Below are 22,016 nucleotides of genomic sequence, written 5' to 3'. Positions count from 1 at the left end.
CATATGATGACCAACCTTGTTGAAGCTATTAATTTCATATTGAGGCGAACATGTCACTTACCAATTTCATCAGTTTTCTCAGCTACGTTTTACAGGCTAGCAACTCTGATGCCAAAAATGGGGTTTAAGACAAGCAAAATAGATGGAGGTTGGACACGTACACGTCGAATATGCCAGGAATGTCATGAAAGTCAATGCTTAGAGGGCAAGGTTGATGTGTAATACCCCTAATCCACATCTGGCGCTGGAATAGGGTTTCAGAGTATTTTCGAAGCTTATCGATCAAACATGCATAAATTACTAACATTTCTTATCCTATTATGTTTAGGTCAATAACCAATTAAACGCATATATATTGTCCCTTATTCGAGCCCTCGAGGCCCAAAATACGCGTTATACACAAATCGGGACTAATTCGGAAACTTAAAAAGTTTTTCAAAAAATAATAAAAATTTTCAAAGCTACAGGGTTCACACGGCCAAGCCACACGCTTGTGTGCCAGACCGTATGCCCTTTCGAAATGGCCTCACGCGCCCGTGTGCTAGCCGTGTGTCTTACACTGTCCAGTCACACGCCCATGTAGACTCAGAATGAACATTAAACAACAAGTTTACCATTCCCTGCAAGCTTGGACAATAAGCAACTAAAAAATCATTTATTTGACCAATTCAAAACACGATCAAACACATCCAAATTATATCAAAACATACATCCTAGGTGCCTAACCAATGTACCCTCATTGGTACCACAATTATATCATCAAATCATATCATCAAAGTATCATTCAAGTCTAAATTATAAACATACCTAATTTAATCCATTTTACCTAGCTTGTGAACACTTACACACCAAATTAACATGCCAAAATAAAACTTCAAAAACAAACACATACATATATATGTATACCAAACCAATCTTAAGTTTATAACCTCATTTATATTCAATCCACAAAAAAACTATTAATTAGACACCCTGGGTACATGCCGACACAAAAGGATAAATATCACCATGTTTGAGATCGGGATAGTTGTTAGATGCTGAATCGACAATCAAATTAAGTACCTAACCTGCGTATGGAAAACAAACTGTACGTTGAGTAAAACTCAATGGTATTTCTATAATCCGAATATTTAAAGATAAGAATTTACAATATACAATAGAAATATAAACACATATTAATATTTATTTATTACAACAATCATATCATATTTCATTTATTTCAAAAATATCTCAATTCACATACTTGCTATATAAATAGCTTTTTCACAATTTATTTTCAATTCACTATTTCACTTCCATTTCTCATACAATGCCATGTCAATATCAATCATAAAATTTTATTATTTATTTACTCTTATTAACACGACTCGAACTCGGAGGGATACACGAATCCAACCAAAACACACCAGTTTGGCACCCAGTGCCTCATCGGATAATTCAAAGTAATAATTTGACACCCAGTGTCTTATCGATTAAACCGAAGTAAATTGGCACCCAATGCCTCATCGAATTAATCTAAAGTAGTAAGTTGACACCCAGTGTCTCATCGACTCAAAGTCGAAGAAATCCCTAAAATCTTCCAATCCTATGGCATGCCATCTATATCTGACTCAGCTCGATACAATTAATAGGGTTTAATTTCACATTTCAGATATAATCAATATCCAATACTGATTTTTCGTATAATCACATAATTACACATATATTCATTTCAATTCAAAAATCAATCCATTCAATATATATATCTACTAATTCAATTCATTCAATCAATTAACAAAATATAAATTACTCACCTCAACACTTACCATATACATTAAATATAAATTACAACAATTAATAACTAGTTTCGGATTATAGAAATATAAACCAGAAATTCCGAGCTATTCCTTGTCAACTTTATCTTTTCCTTTTTTAGTCGAAGATTTTGGTACGACGTTAGCTACGAAATTAAAACAATTAAAAATCATCAATACAACACAACACAATTCAATTTCATATTGAATATTTCCTTTTTTTCTCAAATATTGCCTAATTTCCAATTTAGTCCCTAAACCGAGACTAACTTTAATTCTTCACATTTAATTCTTTATTTTCATGCAAATTCCATTTTAGACTAAATTCAACTCCCTATTTTCACATAAATTCATAAATTTTAAAATTTTCACAATTTAGTCCCTATTACGCAAAATTTACTATTTGTTTTACAATTTAATCCTTTTTCATTTCTAACTTAAAAATCTATCAATTTAATCCCTAATACTAAAATTATTCAACATAGACAACACCTAAAACTCAATACTTTCTAAAATTTTGACATGGGTTAGGTAGTATTTAATACCGGGATTTCAAAAACATAAAAATTACAAGAAAATAGACTAAATTGACTAACCAATTGAACTTTGAACAATTGAAACCTCTAAGTCCTTCGTCTCTTTCTTTCTCTTTTTTTTTTTCTTTCCCTTTCTGTTTCGTTTTTGTTTTGTTTATTTCTATTTCTTTTTCTTTATTTATTTATTTTTATTATTAATATAATATAATATATATACTTAAACATTAACGTAAATATATTATAATATATATTAACTTTAAATTTTATAATAATTTCACATTATGCCACCTCATTTATAAGTAAAGTCATAATTGTTTCTTTGGTTGTAACACCCCTAACCCATATTCGTAGCCGGAATAGGGTTACAAGGCATTACCGATCAATCACAACATAAATCATACATTTTCACACAATCATCAATCAAATATAATCACAATGTCTCTTATAAGGCTCAATGAGACCTTAAAACGTTCTTAAACGGGGTTTGGGACTAAACAGATAACATTTGTAAATTTTGAGAAACTTATAAAATTTTCAAGCATTCAGGTGTCACACCCCCGTGTGAAAACAGGGCATATATACTGATGTGCACCACACGGTCGGAGACATACCTGTGTGCCATAACCGCAGGAAATCTGGAGGGGTTACTTACTTGGATCACACGGCTAGCCATACGCCCATGTCTCAGCCCGTGTCTCACACATGGCCAATAGACACGCCCGTGTATCTAAACCATGTCAAACCTGCGGGGTACACTAACTTAATATCGAAGGGCTACCCCAGGGGAGACACGGCCGTGTAGCATGACCGTGTGTCGTACACGGCTAAGACACACGCCCGTGTCTCTATCCTTGAGGACAAAAATAGACCATTCGCAAGGCAATTTGCCACCCTTTTTCATGATCACCTAAACAACCATATTGGTACCAATTCATCATACAATTAAGCAATCTAAACATCCATTTCAATACACATTATAAGCCATTTCAAAATCAAGCATTTTTATACTCAAATCAATACCATTTGTACATTCAAACACATACCATCTAGCATGATTCATTCTTCATTACTCACCAATTCAATCATATACAAAAGTACATATCATACTTATCATTACAACCTATTTCAATATGTATTTTTACTACCATCTATCACAAACAAAGCTTAACTCATAAATCATCTATTAGGCATTCATTTATTAAGTCCAAATTCATGCTTTTCATAAGTAAATACTGATCATATACCAATTGACCAAATGATCATCTTGAACCATCACCAATCATACCAAATTATGCCATTACACAAGGCAAATTACACACCAAACATAAGTCATTAATAAGCCATAAAAAATGGCAAAAACATCACCAAAACCTTTATCAAAAAGACTCAAGCCTATACATGCCATATAACCAAGTCATATAAGTATAAATACCGAAATAAAAAACTGGATAGTGTGATGTGATCTCTGCTGACTTCCAACCTGAGAGAACGTCTGAATCATTATAAAACATAGAAAAATAACACAAAATAAGCTATAAAGCTTAGTAAGCTCATACGGTAATAAACTCATACTATTAAATGACTGTATTTAAAACCATTATTCAAATCATGATATAATTCATATGATTGCACCATTCTATCTCGAATTCATGCACACAGTTAATCAAGATTTTCATGAGTTTATTCATTCAAAACACATATGGTTTGAATACTTCTTATCAATTCATTCACATCTTCATATGCATAAACAATTATATATATAAACTTTATTTAATTCAATTTCCATCACTTTTTCTTTAGCCAAGTGAATTATGCGAAATATCATCAAATAACCGTATTTCGCACACTATGTGCCATATGTATATTTAGTTGAAACAAATATAACTCATATCTCACATATCATTCAATTCATACCTCATTATAGCCAAATAAACACATTTTGGCATGAATGATTATTGTTTTATGAATCACTAAACTAGACAACAATCACGAATAAGGCAAGCGCACCTATAGAATGGTAGTATAGTATGGTGAGTTAGGAATATTGTATCCACGAGGACTAAAAGTACTAGTAATAACTATCTTTCTATTATTTAGCCTATAATTAAAGGGATTTATTTTAATCTAAAATTAACTAAACTAATTGACTAATGAACACGATAGCGAGTGAAGGAAATAATCGAATAAACCAATGATAAAGACAGTATCCAAGGAAGAATCCACCTAGACTTCACTTATTATTCTGACTCTGAATTAAACGATTTATTCACTTGTCTTGATCCGTAGAAATCCTTAAATTATGTTAATATCTCTTTCGAGACTAAGAACAACTGACTCTAGGTTGATTAATTGAAATCTCTTTCTAATGAAAACCACTATTGTCGCATTAACTCGGTCTATGGATTCCCTTTTAGATTTGACTCTAATCCGGCAGATTTATGTCGTCCTATTTCTAGGATTGCAATCAACTTCGCTTAATTATGCTAGATCTACTCTTAAACAGGGACTTTTGCTCCACTGAATAAGCACATCAAACTTGGATTAATATCCTAAAAATATTAAGGCAATGATTAAAAGCACATAATTAAGAACAAGAACAAGTATTTGTCGTGTAATTCAAAAAATTAAATAATAAGATTCATCATAGGTTTCATCCTCCCTAGGTCTTTAAGGAGTTTAGTTCATAACGTAGAAGAAAAACATCTCAAATTTAGAAAAACAACACGACATAAAAAAACCCAAATAAACTTTGAGAGAAATTTGAATGGAGATCTTCGATCTTGAAGTGGATCTGCTTTCGAGATGATTCCAACGGCTTTCTTCAAGTAATTTCTGCTTTCTACTCCATTGTCCTCTTAGGTCTTCTTCTAGTGTGTTTATATAACTTTAGAATGCTCAGAAACCTTAAAAATTGGCTTTTTCTGTGTGTTTGGGAAACCAAGAGCAATATCGACACGGGTTGCCACATGGGCGTGTGGCTAGCCCGTATGGCTCACATGGGCATGTGCTCTGCCTGTGTGGAAATGGTCTTGGCCGTGTAGATCTTTAAATCAGTCTGTTTTGTCTGTTTTTGGCCCGTTTTCTACTCCTTTTGTTTCCCTATGCTCTCCTAAGTATAAAACATGAAATTAAAGGATTAAGAGCATTAAATTCAATAAATTAAATAATAAATCATCCAAAAACATGCTAAGCATAGGATTAAAATGTGTTACTTTTATGCTTTATCAATGAAACATAATTATACATTAATCTTTCTCATTTCATATACATGATACACTAAGAACTTACCAAATTACCTTCATTTGATTCTCATATAGGTTCTGTACGTACCTGTATCACTTAATTCGGTTGTACTTTCATTTTCATCTTGACTTTGCCCGTTGAACCATTCGGAATTGTTAATGATACTCGGAAATCACAATAGCTCGTACAATGTCATATCCCCAATATGGTCTTAAATGTTATCATATCTTGGTGCCACTATCCTAGACAAGGTCTTATACAAAATCATATAACGATGCCAATGTCCCAGACATGGTCTTACACGTAATCACATCTCGAAAATCCTAATGTCATGACATTTGTATCCTATACTATTCCTAAGGTTCGTACGGGACTTTCGTATATCATAACTTCGTCGATTCTTGCTCGTATTCATGACCATTCATCATTTAATTCAATTCAATAATAATTAAGCATTTATAACACAATTTAAATACGTTTATTAGCATATGAACTTACCTCATTCGTTATAACGACGACTTGGGTCGACTAATCTGATACTTTGTTTTCCCCTGTTCTAGATCCGAATCTCATTTTTCTCAATCTATATAATAATAAAATTTAATTATTTAATTATTAATGCATTCAATTTAACACAATTTACACATTTTAGCAAAATTACACTTTTCCCATATTATTTCATATTTTTGCAATTTAGTCCTTATCATATAAAACTACAAATTCATACAATTCAATACCAACCCATGCTAGCCGAATTTTCCTTATATTCAAAAACCATTATAATCATCAAATTAATGGCCATAATAGTCCACTCATATAAACAATGGTCAAATTGTCATGCAAGTGGTCCACATTTCCTTTTTATAGCTATTTGATTCATTTAACTAATAGAACTCATATTTTACGCCTTACACGATTTAGTCCTTTTTACCGAATTAAGCACTCAAACGGTAAAATTTCTTTACGAAATTTTCACACGAACATTCTATCATACTGTAAACCTTAATAAAATAATAAAATAAATATTTTGACTTTGGATTATGGTCCTGAAACCACTATTCTGATTAACCCTGAAATCGGGCTGTTACATTGGTCCATTTAATTTTTCTTTAATCTATAATTCAACTTTTATACAATTTAGTCCTTATACCTAATTACTCTTAATTCAAGTAAATTTTCTTAACCAAAACCTAATTAACCACACAACTAGCTTCGTAAATATTTTTTAATAAATATTTACAAGTCTGATTTATAGTAACGGAGTTTCAAAAATGCACTTTCTGACACTTGTCACTATCGGGTCGTTACACAATGAATGCAAAACTATATTCCCGAAACTTGAAGATGTTTCGGGTGATAGAATACATCGGTCATCGCTCGGGGACCCGGTCAAGGTCCTACGAAGTTTATCTCCGAAACAGATGGTGCAAGTACGAGAGGTTCCAAACACTTTGATACCAGTATGCGCATGTGGTTGCAGCATATGCAACCTTTAATTTGAATGACACGATAATGTGTACACGCTTGAATGTACATTGCGTATTTGGGGTAACGAGTTCCCCGTATTAAAGGATGAATTGACGTGGGAAGAGCCCCCGCCTGCGTTCGAGATATTGCCAAATAGGTCACTACATAGGAAGCTCAAAGGTCGATAAAAAACGAGAAGGATTCAGAATGGCATAGATATTAAAGAAGAGCTTGAACCAAAGCTTTGCACCATATGCAGAACAGCCGACCACAATCGAAACAAGTGTATTCATTTTTCTCCTTTTTTATTTATTATCCTACCGGTTGATCTGAATCTCAATCTATACAATAATTTATTTCAATTTATCAGTTCTAAATACCTTATAACATCTTATTTCATGTATATGACTTCTTACTTTATCTTTCCGTAATTACCCTAAAATTTTGCATTTTCTTCAATTTAGTCCCTAAAATCAAAACTATAATATCTATTTTGAAGTTCACCCTTGTTTAACCCTACAGAAATAGTAATTACAAAATTTCATGTCAAATCCAAAATATTTTCATTTTAGTCTCTAAACTCAAAACTAATTAAATTCACTTTACAAATTAGTCATTAATCATTTCTAAACTTACAAGCAAGCTATTGAACATAAAAAACTATCAATGAAAAACTTTTAAAACTTTAACAGTTTTATAATTTAATATTTGGGGTAGCTAAATTAAGTTGTAACAATTTCAAAAACATAAAATTTATTAAAAAAAGGCTTGGTGGTGGAGCAAAATGATGATGATGATTTCCTTTATTTTATGTTTTATTATAATTTAATTTTTATTTTAACATTTAAATTCAACAAAAGCTAAACATTAACCGTCCACTAAAAGGATTGTGTTTTAATTACCACTGAAAACCCTTAACAATCTCTAATTAAATCTTTTAACAAAAAACAATCAATAATAGTTAACTTTTATAGTTTTTACGATTTAGACTTTATATCTTAATTAACCATCCAATCACTAAAATTTTTGGACAAAAACTCAAACCACCTATATAACCACTTTGTAAATATTTAATAAAAATATTTATGGGCTTAGATTGTGGAAACGAGTTCTCGATACCTCAATTTTCAAAACCACTAACTTTAGGGTCAAACCACTTATACTTTAACTAACTGTTCAATTAACAAAGATTACCATATCAAATTTTAATATAACACTATATTTGACTCGTAAATATTATTATTTATTATTTACAGACTTACACGTTGAAATTTTAGTCTCAAAACCACTGTTTTCAACATCATTGGAAAATAGTTTGTTGCACATTCTGAGCAAGAGATGTCACCTATGGACACTGAATCTAATTTAACTCAAGCATCAATATCAAGAATTAAATTTAATATAATATACTCATTTGAAGATATTTAAGTCTTTTTTAAGCTTACTTTAAATTTTGGTTACAGTCTAAGGTTGTTCGGGTCTTAATCGAGGCAAAACAGGGCAAACAATGTCAATTTCATGACACTAGGATATGTGTATCTCGACATTGAACCAATGTTGCGACATCAAGATGCTAGTGTCGCGGTACGAAAGACAAAATACCCATTTGGGTCTCCCCTCCTTCAATATCACAACATTGGAGGTCGGATATTGCAACAATAGGCTGGTATCGTGATATCGAGCTTTGGATATCGCGATACTGAAGACAAAATACCTAGGACATCTTTACATTTCCTAAAAACAAGTTATAGTGAATTTATATTTGCCGTTATAGTGAATTTATATTTGCTCGTAGTTTTTTAATCCTTTTTAGAGGGATTTTCCACATAAATATTTGTGTTCGATCTTTTCAATTTTATTCAATATTTTGATTGTTCGTTGCTTAATCGAGTTTATCCCCAACACTTTTCGACAAGTAATGGAAGTGATTCCCTTGATAATTAGTAGAATAGTTACTTTCTCATATAGATGAAAAGTAAAAAAATATATACACAAAATTAATTTTTTTGTTTTTTTTTTGTGTATTAACTTATTAATTATAAGAAAAACACATTAACAATTAGAATCAAAAGAATCACAATGAATTGAACATACCAAGGTAATTTTTTTAATAAATTATAAGAAGTGGATAAAATTCTAATAGTATCACTATTAGCACAATTTAAACTCAAACTTAAACTACATATTAGATGTTGAACACCTTTTACTAATAGAACAATATACAATATTGCAAGGTAAGGTGTTATTAAAGAGGTAAAATTGAGAGAGAGAAAATGAGTATCAAATTCAAAGGCAGTGCGTCAATCTGTCTCATTGGAAACCGCTACGCAAAGTGGTGGGCCCAAACACTGCTGCATTTCGATGCCTTAATCAACCAAATCTACATATTTAATTTCTTACATCCATATTCTCCCACGTGACTATTTCTCTTAAACCACATGCTTAATTCTCTCTCTCCTTTCTGTCCGTCTTCTCTTTTTAAAAAAAACTCTGGCTATCCATTCTTTCTCCATTCATTTTCTTTTCGGTCTCTCCAAACATGTATTCTCTAAAATCATATGTTTTGGTTTTAAGCTTAATCTTTATTCCCTTTTTGGCTAACAATTTTCTTGTTTTTGTTAACTCCATAACTTCTTCGTCTTCTTATTCTTCTTCGTCCGGTAATCAATACACCACTTTTTTCAACGCTATATCTTCTTCCACCAATCCCAAGGCTTCCTTAAACTCCGGTAAGAACCAAACGACGTCGTCTCTGAGATCATCCAGCTTCTGCTACGTATGGGATGTGACCTGCTCTGAGGAGGTTTTGGGCCTGGCCCGGAAGCCCGACAACGTCGAGTGGATTAAAGGGTTGAGAAGGAAGATACATGAGAACCCTGAGCTAGCTTTTGAAGAGTACGAAACCAGTAAACTCGTTCGATCCGAGTTGGACCGTATGGATATTGAATATAGGTACCCTTTAGCCAAAACGGGTATTCGGGCTTGGATTGGAACCGGTGGCCCGCCCTTTGTTGCCATCCGAGCTGACATGGATGCCCTTCCAATACAGGTACATATACTTAGGTTCCTTCTCTTCTTTTTTAATTTTTATATTTGTATACATCTATGTATTTTATAACTATATACTGTATACTTTTACATACACACATACGTAGACATACATGTATACGTGTAAAGGGTTCTGACTTCCGGTAGGTGGTTCATGATCATTGTATTCATTTATTTAATTTGGACTTTGTTAGTTCAGAAAGTTTTAGGATTTTAGTTTAAGATTTTTGTATATGAATTTATTTTCGTAGGTTGGATATGTTTTAATTTTATTTTACATTTTTTGATAACATGAGGACAAGAAATGTACTTTTAAATTAAATAAGACAAAAAATAGAATGTACAGTTTTCAATGATAAAATTATCTTAACATAATGATAAAAGATCTTAAAATAAATTCAATTTTGTACTTCAAAATTCAATTTTGTACTTGGAAATTCTAAGGAATCTTAAAGACTTGTAGGGTAGTGGTCCCCCATTGAACCCTCCAAGTATATAATTTGATTTTTTTTATATATCTAAATAATTTAGGAAAATTGCCATGCCCTCTTTTCACTTATGTGGAGTAATTTAATTTTAGGAAGCTGTAGAATGGGAGCATAAAAGCAAAGTTGCCGGAAAAATGCATGCTTGTGGCCATGATGCACATGTTGCAATGCTTGTTGGTGCTGCCAAAATATTGAAGAATCGTGAACACCTTTTGAAGGTAAAATCCAAGTTCTAATCCCTTCTTACGCATTGAATGCATCTAGTTTAAGTGTGTATATCTCAATGGCAATCAATTTAGATGCAAAGCTAAAGCAACAAGTTTAAACAAACTCAAGATTAATCCAATTGATAAATGGGTAAAGAAAAAGTACAAAAAAAAAATTGACGACCCATTTAGGCAAGAAATGTAGTGTTGGCTGGTGATAAATGGAAAGGGCACCCAATATTTGTTTCCTAGCAAACTATTTGACCCTCGACCATGTGTAGCCCAAAAAAGCATGTGATGGTTACATGTTTCGTTGTTTTTGTAATCAATTCTTTCACACATTTATCGCTACCTTTCGCCTTTATCTTCATTGTCATTTGGTTGACTCACATTTTTCCCTCTTTTTTTTTTTCTACCCTTTTCATCGTTATCACAAGAATTCTAACTTAATAATAATGTTTTCTGAAAAATAAATTCAAGCAATATGATTTTTCAAATCTTCACCCATAAGGAAATGTATCCCTTTCTCATCACATGGCCTGCTTCCCCTTTACATCCCAATCAAAATTGATGGATTGTTTAAGTTTAAAATAGATGATGATTTAACATAATGGTTCTTTACTTAATCTTTTAGTCATAAAATTGAGGTTTGATCTTTACAATTAATCATCAATCGTTTATCTTTTAAAGAAGACTCACGATAAAAAAATTAATCATTACAACTAATTATAAATATACTAATTCCAACCAATAAACAACCAATACCCTTATATACATATTTCTTAAACTAAAAGATATTAAATGCTTTAACCCGATTAACTTTACTACTTTCATTTATATCAAATGAAATTTACCATCAAACATGGGTTGCCCGTTGACTCATGGCTACATTTTAGGAATTAGTGTTTGAATCTATGCTCTCTTTTTTTTGGGAACCCCTTTTCGTCTCATGCTTTTTGGAACACTTGGCCATCTTTTTCATCTAAAAAATTTGAACCTTTAGAGGTCAAGAAAGGGGGAAAATTGCTCCTTCAAAAGGGGAAAATAAATTAAGTGCTAAAATCGAATAATAATTTATTTTTCCTTCAACTTTATAATAAAAATTATTTTAACTTTCTATTTAATTTTTTGTCTGGTATACACATAAATTGTCACGTAAATATTATGTTAGTAATTAATCAATTTTTAATATTTAAAATTTTAAAAATATTAAAAACATTAAGAAATTATTAACATTATTGAAAAGTATAAAATTATTTTTAAATGGTAGGCACATGGATGCCACATCAGTAAAGTTAACAAACATTAATTTTTTGGTGCATTTTGGGGTTGATTTGACAAACAATGCATGTTTAAGGGTTAAAAGAGATAAAAATTAAATAAAAACTAAAATATATTTTTCTATAAAATTGGAGGGTCAAATAAATAATCTTTGTTTTCAAATTGTTTAACCATATATTCTTTTTATATATATATATATATATATATATATAAATTATAATTAGGATTAGGGGTGAGGTTGTTAGGGATTGAACCCCAGCTCTCATGTCACAACACAAATACTCTTATTGCTAAGCCAAGAGATTGTTGGCAAGCATATATTCTTATAGTTATCACTTTACAACCTATTAAATAATAACGTATCATTCAAAATAAAATTCTTAATAAGATCTAAAATAAAATTAAGTAGATTAAATTTTTTTTTAAAAAAAAAGAAGATATCATGTTATTTTTAGTTTATTGAGTAGATAAAATTATAAACCCTACAATGCATCAAATATTAGCTTAAAGAAATATGTTTTTAATTAAAGCATGATAACTTACTTTCCATCCTATGCCTACCTTTATACATGGGAAGGAATCTTGATCAAGGACATAAAGTTGTGTGGAAGAAGAATAAAATTTTCCCTAATGTTTTGTTGTACATGTTGATAGAAATTCCTGCAAGTCATAGTTAAAGCTTGTTGAAAAAGACAGTATATCAATAAGATATATTCTTTCTCTGGATTCATGGCTGTGTATATATTCGTATTGAATACGGATACAGTCCAAATACATACAGCTGGATGGATATTCATATATTATGTCTCCAGACTGTGACATAAACCTAAGTTGCTTGCTCAATAATGTCCAATCTTTGTCCTCATTTGTATAAAATCATTATTTTATGTTTTCTCTTTTCCTTCCATCTAACCACGTGTGGTTAATTTGGTTTTTTATCAATCAAACCAACATTTAATATTATAAAAATCAATCAATATTTAACTATTGTTACATTAAAAAAATATCTGCATTTTCTATGAACAATTTGTTTGGTCGTGGGAAGCTTTAAGAAGAAGACAAAATGGGATAATTTATTTATACAACACTAGCAGGTTTTATTTTATTTTCAATTTTTACTTTACGCATGCTTGCTATTTGTTTTTGTTATTATTATTTCTCAAATAAATTGTTTTATTCACTTAATTATTAAAAATTATAAAAATAATTACTTAATTATTAATAACAATAATAAAATATTACAAAAGATAATTCAACTATTCAATGTTTGTTTTTTCCATTATCAGCTGGTTAACATAAATTTGAAAAATCCAAAATTCAAAGATTATTGAGTGATAAAAAGGCAAAAATAAATAATTAAAAAACTATTTTATAATTTTTTATAATTGGGTGAAAAAATTTATTAGTGTAATTTACTACTAATAATGACCAAAATTCTAATATTTCTATCATAGTATTTCTATTTTCTACCGTATTTGTTCGTATTATTCCTTTTAAGTAATATGTTTAATTAAATATACTTTGGGTGTCTAGGGAACTGTGATAGTGATCTTTCAGCCGGCAGAGGAAGCCGGAAATGGTGCTAAGCGGATGATCGGAGATGGGGCATTGGAAAACGTAGAGGCCATTTTTGCAGTCCATGTATCCCACGAACACCCCACGGGTATTATCGGCTCAAGGCCTGGTCCTCTTCTTGCCGGCTGCGGCTTCTTTCGAGCTGTTATCAGTGGAAGAAAAGGCCTTGCCGGCAGCCCCCATCACTCCGTCGACCCAATCTTGGCTGCATCAGCTGCCGTAATTAGTTTACAGGGAATTGTTTCTCGTGAATCAAATCCATTAGATTCCCAGGTCTGAGTTTTGTTTTATAAATTTCTCCAACTTCCAAAACATGGGGAAATTTTTTTAAACTTGTTTAAATCTTGTAATGCAAATGCATGCAGGTCGTCTCGGTCACTTCTTTCAATGGAGGCAATAATCTTGACATGATCCCTGAAACGGTGGTCATAGGAGGTACTTTCAGGGCTTTCTCCAACGCCAATTTTTACAATCTTCTCCAAAGAATCGAAGAGGTTCGTCGCAGTTTTCACTTTTAGATTTGGAGTCCTTATTTTCACAATTCTAACATTCTTCGACATGGAAACACACACAGGTAATCGTCGAACAGGCCAATGTTTTCCGATGTTGGGCGACGGTCGATTTCTTTGAAAAAGAATCAACAATCTATCCCCCAACAGTGAATGACGACCGTATGTACGAGCACGTAAAGAAAGTGGCCACTGATTTGCTAGGACCACCAAATTTCAGGGTGGTCCCTCCAATGATGGGTGCGGAGGACTTCTCCTTTTACTCCCAGGTAGTTCCGGCAGCTTTCTACTACATCGGCGTAAGAAACGAGACCTTGGGATCGACACACACCGGTCACTCGCCGTATTTCATGATCGACGAAGATGTTCTTCCCATTGGTGCTGCGGTTCATGCCACCATTGCTGAAAGGTACCTCAACGAGCATGGCTGAAAAGGAAAGAGGCTTTATATCTGTGGTTTATTTATCCCCAACTGGGTTGAGCACTGATTATTGAGAGAATTGGCAATGCATGTGCTCTGGTGATTTTGATCATAGTTAGGGTGGTGGAAAGGGCAAAGGTTTTCAACTTTTGGCGATGTAAAGAACTGAGCAGAGGATGCCATGCTCTGCTCTTTGAACTTGTAACAGTGTTAAATGTTTCAATTAATGCTACTTTGCGTTCAACTCTATTTCTGTTCAGAGCATTAAGATGCTTTAACCAGGCAAATATTTTATGATTTATTTAATGCAACCGACTATATTACCTCGGTTAAGATGAAATTTGGTAGTGATTGGCTGTAAGGAGATGGGCTCTGGGCTCGGGGTATCTCAGGTCTTCTTTTCTTTTTTTTGGGCTCCTTCCAATGTATTTCTTCTCCCTCGTATGAAGCTTATGAATAGAGAGAAAAAATTTAGACATTCAAAAAAAGAAAAAGAAAAATTGAGCATTGTTTGAATCATGGAAATTTAAATATGAATTTATTGTAAAAATACTATTCAATTTTAACTCTATTGGTATGGATATTGTTGTGAATGTAGAAGGATACAGATTTAAGTGTGTTGAAACTCATTATCTCCTATTTATAAGTTTGAGAAGGGGTTATGAATAATTTTAGGCATTGTTTAAAAAATAGTCAGATATAGTCCTAACCTATAATGAGATTGTCAACAAATATTATTATTATTTTTAAGTTGCTTTCAAGTGATTTCAAATTTCTTTATGATATGAATATTTTATTAAGTGGATGTCCATTAACATTAACATAAGTTTTGATGTACTTTAAATTCTAATAGTTATTATAAGTATATTTGTATTTCTTATGTCTACAAATAGAGACTTTGGAGAAGCTTTATAAATATTCTTATTGATTAATAAGATACGCTCTCTTTTGCTCTTTATTTTCTTTGTTCTTTACTCTTTGTCTATTTATGCTACTTTCTTTATAATTTTATTTTTTGTTAGTTAGTTAGTGATAAAAATAAGGCTTAATGACAAATTTGGCCACTAACGTTTATATGTTTTATCAAAATTGTCCTAATTGTATTTTTGAGCCTTTTTTTTTTTGCCATCAACCTTTATTCTTTCTTTTTTTCAAATTCCTTTTTTAAATAGATTTGATGAAAGTACTGTTAAAAAAGTTAACGGATGATGTGGAATTTCATATGTGGAATATTTTTAATGAGATGTAATTTATTACTTAGATAACCAAATAAAATAATTACGTGTGGAAAATAAATAAATAATTCACAATTTTAAAAAATAGCTCTTAATTTAAAGAAAATAAACATAATTATTTAAAGAAAATTTCAAAATGAATGCACACCTTTAGTATTTTCGGTTTGATTTATTAATTATCTTTTGAATCCTCTCAGTAAATAAACGTATGAATTAATTTTGAAATATTTTTAGATGATTTATTAATCATGTATAATTTATTTATTTTATTATTTTTCACATGTAAAATAATAAATTATATCTTATTAAAAATATTTCATATCATTCCGTTAAATTTTTAACGGTAATTTCATTAAATCTAGACAAATGATTGTTCATATTCAAATGACTAAGCTTTTTAATTTTTATTTTAAAAATTTCTCGATATAGCATGCTGCATATCATCTATTGACGGTTATCGTCAACCACATCAACGTCATTAGCGATTATACCGTCTCTCAACTAACTATTTTTGTTATGCATTTTTTTTTATCATTAAAGACTCAACATGATATAGTTTAAAAAAAAAAATTCAATTGATAATTAAGGGTCCTTTTAACTCTTAAGCATATATATGAGAAATGTTGGGCTACAGATGTGGAAGCTCAATTTCAGCTATTCCTTTGGACTCTACTAAAAAAACACACATTATGTTGAAATTTGATGTCTTCATTACGAAGTACCAAGTGAAGCCCAATACAATACACTTTTACCTTTTATAAAATTTGATTTCATTTTTGCTTTTATATTATAGAAATGATGGAGATTCATCTTCTCAAATCTAAACCCAGAAAGGCCAAATTTGATCGCATGTCCCATCATGAACGGTCTGGTGGGTCTTAGTATTACAGTTTTGACAATGAAAAAGAGATAAAGTATAAAGAAACAATGTATGAACTTCAGCCAAAATATTGGACTTTGTCATCTAATTTTCTTCTTCCTTTTTTAGGAGAAGTAGTCAAGGGATCTTTATTCTTTACAACCTCAAAGCAAGAACTGAAAGAGATGACCTCAAAATTCAATACCATGTGACCTGATTTGGTCCTTTTGTGGGTCCATCCATTATCAAAGCCTAAAAAGAAAACAAGAGATTTTGTTGAAGAACTTTTGTGGATTTTCACGCATGAAATTTGATAATCATGACAATCATGGGTCTTTAGGTGAAAGCAATTTGTGTTTTTGGAACAATATCTGTTTTTTTTTTCTTAATTTCATTAGCACGTGAGATGAAAATCTCAATAATCTAAAAAATAAGTAAAAATGTATTTAGAAAAGGTTATATATTTTGAAACCGAATGGCCATTTTGAGGGCATGGCCTTGTGGTGGACTGCAAACACCACAATTGACATTTTAAAGGTAATCAAATAACCTTATTGTTTCGTCAATCATTCTAAGGCATGCGGATAAATGACAATGTACCTTTGTTTATGGAAGCCTAAACTTGGATGGTTATGCAAACTTTTGACATTTTTCATACAAATCGATGACGTGTTGGGCCTTGTTTTCCATGAGGGCATATTTCAAATATTCATGACCCACACTTAAGCTCTGTTTGTTTACCAATAAAATATTTTCTAGAAAATAATTTATTTTTTTGGTGTTTGGATAAATTTGTGTAAATATTTTCTGCTTTTGGTAGATTTCTTGAAAATATTTCATAAAAGTCATTTTAAATTAAACAAATGTATATTTAAGAATTTATTATTTTTCATTGTTTAATTGAGTTTATTATATATATATATCTTAATAAATTTATATTTTAAATTGTTTTTACATATATTGCAATGATCAAATTAAATATATAATAATACTCAATTATTAAGCTAGAATATTAACCGTCATAAATTGAAAACAATCAAAGTCAAATAAATTATTTCTAATTATGTTATAAAAAATAAAAAACAAAGATTGAATAATTATAAATTAGCTTCCAAGCTACAATTAATACTAGAAATCAATAATATTATCCAAATGCATAATTAGTAGTACATCACATGATAACAACAACATTGTCCAAGTGCATAACTAATATTACACCACATTAAAGTATCAATATCTTCAACCTTGAGAAAATTTTTGAAGCCAAATTTTTCAATGCTTCTTACTTTTAACTAAAAAAGCTTTGGCCTCGGATTCATGACTCACAAGATATCAAATACACTACAAAGGAAGTCATCATCAAATCCTTCTACCTCCAACGGCATCACTTCTTAGTAAAGATGTGGTGTCTTATTTGCAGTAAATTGTTCCAAAGCATTAGCAATTTTGCCAAGTTGTTCACCCACAAATTTAATTTGTTCATCAATGACATTTTCTTGAGCATTTTTCTTTTACGTTTAGATATGCCAGATGGAGATACTTTTGTTCTTACCTCTTCAATCTCTTCATTGTCGCAGTCTATAGGCACTGAATCTTGGTTACCATAATCCAAATCTATGTCAACAAATGTTCTGGTAAAACTCCCTATTGCCATATCTTTGCCAACAACCAAAGCCATTTCATCATAATGATCAATGCTTTTATTCAAAAACGGTTCATACTTCTTGTGTGCATGTTGGATATTATACACAATTAGAATAACAAGCAAAAAACAATTGAAATATACTTAACATATATGTACATATATTACCATCATGCTGCATCATATGTCGTTCTATCACATGTGATCATTTTCATGTTATCATCCCATCCAAAACCACTTTCGGCCCGAATTGTGCATATAATCCGCCACTAGTTTTTTATAGTCCTTAAATGATTTTCACATGCTTCGCATCGAATTGGACTTGAAATCTTTTAGAAATAGTTACGACAACTCGATTAATTGAAATTGCTTTGAAAGTCTTAGAAGGCTTATTTCCTTTTTGGGCCTCCTCTGTTAGAATTTCAAGAAAAAGATGTTCTATCGATTTTGTCCACCTAAATTGCTTGGAGGTCCCTTCTTTGTTGCCCTTACATTAATAATTGTCATTGTCAATCATTTCAACATCCAACAAGCTTAAAACATAATAAATTCAATATCTAACAAATTCAAGATATAGTAATTTCAAAATCCAACAAACTAATTTCAATATCATTATCCAACCAACATTAACAAAAAAAAATTTAATACTAAAACATACATAACATAGAAACAATAACCCTAAACCCCAAACCTACATAATATTTCTAGCCATATAATCAGTCTACATAGTTTGTGCAATTTCCTCTTTCTTAGCAGACCGTTCTCTTGCTTCTTCTCTTTCTTCTTGCTCCTTTAGAGTTGGTATTATCAAATTAGACTCAGGCTCCTCGTATAATCCTTGATTAAGTAAATAACTAGGATCAACTCCCATTATATGATTATGAATGATACAACAAGCCAAAATTATATCTACTTGAGTTTAAAAATTCCAAAATGGTTCAACATCTAATACACAAAATCGTTTTTTCAAAATCCCCAAAACACATTCAATAGTGATTCGCAATAATGAATGACGAATATTAAAGAGTTCCTTTTTTCATTTTCAGGCCCTTGAGCACTAAACTTTTTTAAATGATATCGGACACCACAATATGGGGTAATATATCCTTTCAGATGCCATATCTAGTATCAGTAATATAATATTTACCTGCAATTTTACAAAACATAATTATTATTAATAAATTATGAGCTTACTAGAACTATTTGATATTTAATGTTAATTATTACCTTCTGGAATTCTTAATCCTCTTGGGTGTGAAAATTAAAATATGAGAATCATGTGCACTACCTTCCCAACCAGCTAGAACATAGGAAAATTTCAAATCAAATGTAATGGCAGCCAATACATTTTGAGTCGTCCCCCCTTTACAGCTATGAAATCTTCCTTGAATGCTAAGTGGAACGGATGCACGGACATGAGTTCCATCTAATGTTCCAATACAATCTTTAAAATAAGGATAAAACCTTGGATTGTTTCTGATTTCACTAGGAGTTGACTCATTAGGTAATCTAATAACTAGTTTATACAATTTCAAAATAGCTCTCAATACAACCTTAAAGTAACAGTGAATTGTCTCAATTGATCTATAATATCTAGATCCAATCACTCGAAACCTTACATTATGATCAATTATATTACTACTTGCTCCCTAATATTCACCGATTTAGTTTATTGTAACAAATCATTCCTACTAAGAATATCACACAAATTAAAAAAGGCAATCGGTCTTATCCTTATCACATCAATACAATGCTGGTCACCACTATATAAAATACTATTAATATAATTTTCTCTTTCATAATATTGATTCACACGAGGGTGAGAAGTAATTTCCTTCCTAGTTTTTAGTTTTTTAATCCAAAAAGCCCTAAAAGCTAAACTGAAGCCATGACTTTAACAATTGCACTTTGATCTTGATTATGATCCATCTACACAAAATAATGCCACACAAATATTTGATCACTACAAAAATGATGCAAGCTTTTCATAAGATCACATATATGATTAAAGTTACCATGACTAAAGTGCATGCATACATATATGAAATTTTATCAAGCAATGATAAGATAATTAATTAGCTGTCTAAATGAGATTTGCTGAAAAAGGAAATTGGATTAATCCAACTAAACTAATAATTAAAGTAGAACCCAATCACAATGTTCCATTTTTTTGGCATCTTATTCATTTCATTACTAAAGCAAAGGTAAAGAAGTAATAAAAAGATAAAAGATGAACAAAACAAAGGCTTCCCGTAATAAGCTACAAAATTTATGGTTAAATCTGTGATATAATAAGATAGTAGAATAATCAGAGTTCAAGCAATTCCCTTGAAAATGGAGTCCTTTAACCAAAAAGAAAATGGAGTCCCTCAATTTTAGTATTATATTATTTATTATCTCACCTTTCAGAAAGTGTTTAATTTAATTTAATTTATTTATTATAACTTTATTTCAAAGCTTTGACTTCAATAAATTAATTATGTCAAAAGGGTATTGAACCAAAAAAAAAATACAAACAAACAAACATTCTATTAAATACAACTTGTATTGGTTGCAAAGAGTTAGTTGCTTGAAATCAAACTTGAAAAAATTGTTTTTAATGGAGAAAGGTACTAACATGCATAAGGATTATTGGATGTCTTTAAAAGCATTTGACTTTATCAAAATGAAGAAAAGCTGAAAGTATATATATTCAAACATAAATTTGAATATAAATATACTTTTTTTTTCAAAAACTATTAAAAAATCTGAATACATATAACAGTACTCAGGCTTTGAAAAGAGAACGGCTTTGAAGTGCTGGTGCCAATCAAGTATAGCAGGTAGTTAAATGTAAGTAGGACGACTTTATGCTTGCAAATCAACAAATAAGGAAGTATAATGCAGCAAAGACATACTAGAACTATAATATAAGTTAAATAATTTTATCTAATGGAAGTCTGTCAAGAAACTATTGTAGAATCTAGACTAGAATCAAACCATTGGAAGCCATGACAGACAACTCAGCATGAGAGCCCTAACTAATCATAGCAAAACAAATAAGCTAGTATAGAATAACACACTTATCAACAGACTTACTGAATCCTAGGTTGTAGATAGAAACAGGTTATTAATCAAAATAAAAGAGTAATAGGAAAACAGACTATGAAGAATTCGTGAAAATAAGCAAACATTAACTATTGCGTGTAAAATTTCCAAACCACAATCCTCAAAACAACAAAAAGAAAAAATGAAAGGGGGGTTATGGACCTCCATTCACTACTAATAGTCATTTTTAAATGCTTACAAACGTTGTATTTGCAACTAAATACTCAAGGCATACTAAAGTTATATGTATAATACTCATGGAAAGATTTCCAATAAGAGTACCAGTTAGGATTGTGATATTATAAACATCAATTTATCTATAGACTGATGCTAATGGGTTATAGAATAGACATCAATAATAAAGAAGAATCAGAAGCATGGAAGAGCTAATCCTTAGTGTTACTTCTAGACAATTTATCAACCAACTTGTTCACCACATCCTAGCAATGTGGGCCAAAATAGGCTTGCTTAGTGATTCTATCGCACCCAAAATTTAAACTACTTATAGTCATTAAATTATTGAACTTAGTTCCCCATCTTAATCAGTTTCAATACCATCATGCATCAGCTAAGCATAGCTATCTACAACAAGCGATCTCAATAACCAATCTACAGAGCCACTGCCT

The 22,016-nt window shown here is 31.0% G+C and overlaps 1 protein-coding gene across 1 annotated transcript; it reads left to right on the top strand.

Annotated features, from left to right (window-relative positions):
- Positions 1–9,445: 9,445 nt before the first annotated feature.
- LOC108484463 (IAA-amino acid hydrolase ILR1-like 6) lies at positions 9,446–14,907 on the top strand. The gene is made up of 5 exons (XM_017788254.2): positions 9,446–10,088; positions 10,668–10,793; positions 13,596–13,910; positions 14,003–14,131; positions 14,212–14,907. The coding sequence occupies exons 1-5, from the start codon at positions 9,579–9,581 to the stop codon at positions 14,575–14,577; spliced, it is 1,446 nt and encodes a 481-aa protein (XP_017643743.1). The 5' UTR covers positions 9,446–9,578; the 3' UTR covers positions 14,578–14,907.
- The last annotated feature ends 7,109 nt before the right edge of the window (positions 14,908–22,016 follow it).

This window comes from Gossypium arboreum, chromosome 6 (genome assembly GCF_025698485.1).
Source record: "Gossypium arboreum isolate Shixiya-1 chromosome 6, ASM2569848v2, whole genome shotgun sequence".
Taxonomy (NCBI): Eukaryota; Viridiplantae; Streptophyta; class Magnoliopsida; order Malvales; family Malvaceae; genus Gossypium; species Gossypium arboreum.
This window is presented reverse-complemented; position numbering and strand designations above follow the sequence as displayed.